The sequence below is a fragment of the Theropithecus gelada genome, unplaced genomic scaffold (genome assembly GCF_003255815.1).
Source record: "Theropithecus gelada isolate Dixy unplaced genomic scaffold, Tgel_1.0 HiC_scaffold_4840, whole genome shotgun sequence".
In the NCBI taxonomy this organism is placed as follows: domain Eukaryota; kingdom Metazoa; phylum Chordata; class Mammalia; order Primates; family Cercopithecidae; genus Theropithecus; species Theropithecus gelada.
The window spans coordinates 1,524-3,458 of record NW_020261433.1 but is presented as its reverse complement, the minus strand read 5'-3'; the positions used below and the strand labels follow the sequence as shown (position 1 = coordinate 3,458).

Genomic DNA, 1,935 nt, shown 5'->3' with positions numbered 1-1,935 from the left:
ACTTTATATTTATAGACTTCTAGCTTATTTTATGACAAGCATGAATACTACTTTTAACATTAAAGAAAAAGACAAAATTAAAAAATGGGAAGTAACCACACCATGGGTGACGTCTGAGTCCTGCTCCTTCTGGTGCGCTGAGATCTCCAGGGTATGGCTTTTGCTGACCGCTGGCTGCCCATCATGCTCCACCTGGCAGGTGAGCACCACACCATCCCTGTGGGCACAGGTGTTCACCAGGAGCCAGCTCATCCAGTTGTAGGTACCATCCTTGTTTTCTGTGAGGGTCGAAGCTCTTTCTGTCCGGGACACATTTCCATTCTCCAACCAGGTCAGCAGGAGTCTCTGGGGGTAGAAGTTGCTCACCTGGCAGGTGATGTTCGCATGGTTCTCTGCCCTCATGAACTGTTGAGTAACCTCCAAGAAGGGTGGAACTGAAACAGCACAGGGAAGAAGATGTGACCTTGTGGCACAGACAGATCACAGGGAGGGCTCCATAATGTAGCTCCCACCACCACAGTGAGGGGGTCACCAGGACAGTGCTAGGCAGGCAGCATGTGCTCAGACATTGAGGGTGTTTTTTGCATATGAGTGAAATTACTAAGCACAGTGCCTGGCACACAGTAGGTGCTGAAGGACTGGTAGCTCCTACTAGGCTAAGAATGAGTGATATCTATAAGCATCACCCCTGGCATACAGTTGGAATGTAAGAACTGTAGCAAAATCAGTGAAATCGCCAAGCACATAGGGATTTGGCTCCTCGTAGGTGCTCACTAATTGTAGTTGCTCTTGGTGAAATAAATGAAACTCTCTAGCACAGAGCTTGGCACATGGTTGCTGGCTCCCTCACAGCTGCCATTAAAATGATAGTAAGTGACCGGCACACCTAGGTGCATGGCAGGTGGCAGCATCGTCAGGGATTAGATTCCAGGCCATTCAAGATCTAGAGCAGTAGCCTGTGGAGAGGGGAGTGGACTTAGCAGCCAGAAGTGGGCTTAGGCTGGGTTTGAGGGTCTTCTACCTCGGATGGCCTCAGACAAGTTGGCAGTCCCACGAAGAGGGTCCCCCTGCAAGGTGACGTGGGCCACCTCGCAGATGACTTGAGAGTGAACGTCTCTGCGGGTCAGCACCACCCTGGCTGTGCTGCGGATGCTGTAGGACACGCTCTTTCCTGCGGGGTCCACACTGGTCTGGAAGTCTGAGAGCTCGTTCCCATTTTTGAACCATTTCAGGGTGATGTCTTTGGGAGAGAAGCCGTGGGACTCGCAGGTGAAGCTCACTGTGTGCTCAGCTGTGGCCCTCACTGCGGGGCCTGATACCACAGGGGCAGAGGGTTTGGCTGCAAAAGAAGCATCGATAAACAGGAGACATGACTGAGATGACCATCACTAACGATAAGCGTGTGACACGTTAAGAACCTTCTGAGACATTCGTTTTTAATCTCTCTAATAATGTCGGGAGGGCAGTCTCCTTTTCTCATTTTACAGCTCAGGCCACAACAGCTCTGAGAGGTGAGAACCAGCCCATGGTCAGACAGTGAGTAGGGGCAGGTCCCAGAGGGAAGTCCAGGCCTGAGTTCAAAGTCCTCTCCACACAGGGTGACTTCCACCAATCTTGGCATAGGAACAAAATTACTGACTGGTCTCCCTCCTTGTTAATAACTAGTCCTAGCCAGCCTCCCCCGGAGAGCTCACCAACCTCAGAGAGGGCGTTTATAGAGCCAATGTCAGGAACAGTGGCAAAGTGGCACCACCATGAGAGCTGCAGCCAGGCTGCTTAGCCCAGGAGAGGGGTGGCCTGGCACACCCAGTTCCTCATCTGCAAAATAGGAGGACGGCATTTCTACTTCCTGGGATGTCGCCAGGATTAAATGGGGTGATGGAAGCAGTTCTGCTGTGGATCAAACACAGAAGATGCTTCTCAAAATTAAACACA

The 1,935-nt window shown here is 51.2% G+C and overlaps 1 protein-coding gene across 1 annotated transcript; it reads right to left on the bottom strand.

Moving 5' to 3' along the window:
* On the bottom strand, positions 1–1,339 carry LOC112617821 (signal-regulatory protein beta-1-like; the record flags this gene model as incomplete). Its single annotated transcript, XM_025374495.1, has 2 exons — positions 1–434; positions 1,022–1,339. Coding segments are annotated over 2 exons (728 nt in total), but the record flags the coding sequence as incomplete, so codon positions are not given.
* Positions 1,340–1,935: the final 596 nt, after the last annotated feature.